This window comes from Tupaia chinensis, unplaced genomic scaffold, assembly GCF_000334495.1.
Source record: "Tupaia chinensis unplaced genomic scaffold, TupChi_1.0 Scaffold000140_1, whole genome shotgun sequence".
NCBI lineage: Eukaryota > Metazoa > Chordata > Mammalia > Scandentia > Tupaiidae > Tupaia > Tupaia belangeri.
The window spans coordinates 9,596,671-9,597,684 of record NW_006159610.1 but is presented as its reverse complement, the minus strand read 5'-3'; the positions used below and the strand labels follow the sequence as shown (position 1 = coordinate 9,597,684).

At 43.1% G+C, this 1,014-nt stretch overlaps 1 protein-coding gene across 1 annotated transcript in view; it reads right to left on the bottom strand.

Annotated features, from left to right (window-relative positions):
- Nucleotides 1-1,014, bottom strand: part of LOC102480355 (putative maltase-glucoamylase 2) — a 121,027-nt gene that overhangs the window by 68,854 nt on the left and 51,159 nt on the right. The window contains exon 21 of the mRNA XM_014586457.1: nt 623-747. Within this exon, the coding sequence (XP_014441943.1) occupies nt 623-747 (125 nt within the window). The remainder of the gene's footprint in view (nt 1-622; nt 748-1,014) is intronic.

Here is a 1,014-nt window from a genome sequence, read left to right as displayed (position 1 = left end):
TGAAAACTGGTTTGTGATCATTAGCACCTGGTGGTGCCAGCCACCATGCAGCAGTGCCACCAAAGTGTCCTACATATATTATCATTTATATTCATTCATTTAGCCCTCATAGATCCAAAAGGTCAAACTATCACTGCCAGTAACCCAATAATAAAGAGAAGCTCAGAGAAGCAAATTACCCAAGGTGAACATCTAGCATATGAGAGACTTGAACCCAAACTGGGGCTCCAGAGTCTGAGCTCCTGACCTCCAAACTGTTGACTTTCACATAATAACCTTATTTCCTAATTAACTTGCATTCTTTCATGCTCTAGGGAATTTAACTGAGGATGATTTCTGGCCATAGTGAAATCCTCATGGGTGATGATTTGAACTGTTTCTATGATTTCATTTAACCTCAAAATAAAGAATTTGGAAATGTAAAGGAACTGAGGCTACATTTACCTCCTATAAATGAGGACTGAGAGGCCGATTCAGGACTGACTTTGAAAGGAGAGGAAGAAAATTACTGACAGGAGATGTTTTCTCTTGCTTTATCTAGTCTTAGTTCCTATTTGCCAACCCCACTATGCCCTGGGCCATCAGAGCCCTGAGGAGTCATACGCTAGAAGAGAGATCTTACCTGACCTCTGTGCTTGTGCCTGGTTGCTGGGTGGGAAATATGTAGCCCCCTCGAAGGTGAAGTCCCATCTTATCACCTGGGAGCAGCATATCCACCCATTGTTTCCTCTGTTCCATGGCCACTCCCTAATCAGCAAAAGGAAAGATCAGATAACAAGATGTTTAGGGTCAGATGGACTTTAGAGATTTATTAGTTTGATTGCCTCATTTAAAAAAGGAAAAGAAAGAAAGAAAGAAGGAAAGAAGGAAGAAAGAAAAGAGAAGAAAAGTTAAGAAGAGAAAAGAAAAGAAAAGAGAAAGGAGAGGGGAGGGGAGGGAGGAGAGGGGAGGGGAAGGGAGAAGAGAGGAGAGGAGAGGAGAGGAGAGGAGAGGAGAGGAGAGGGGGGGAGCGGA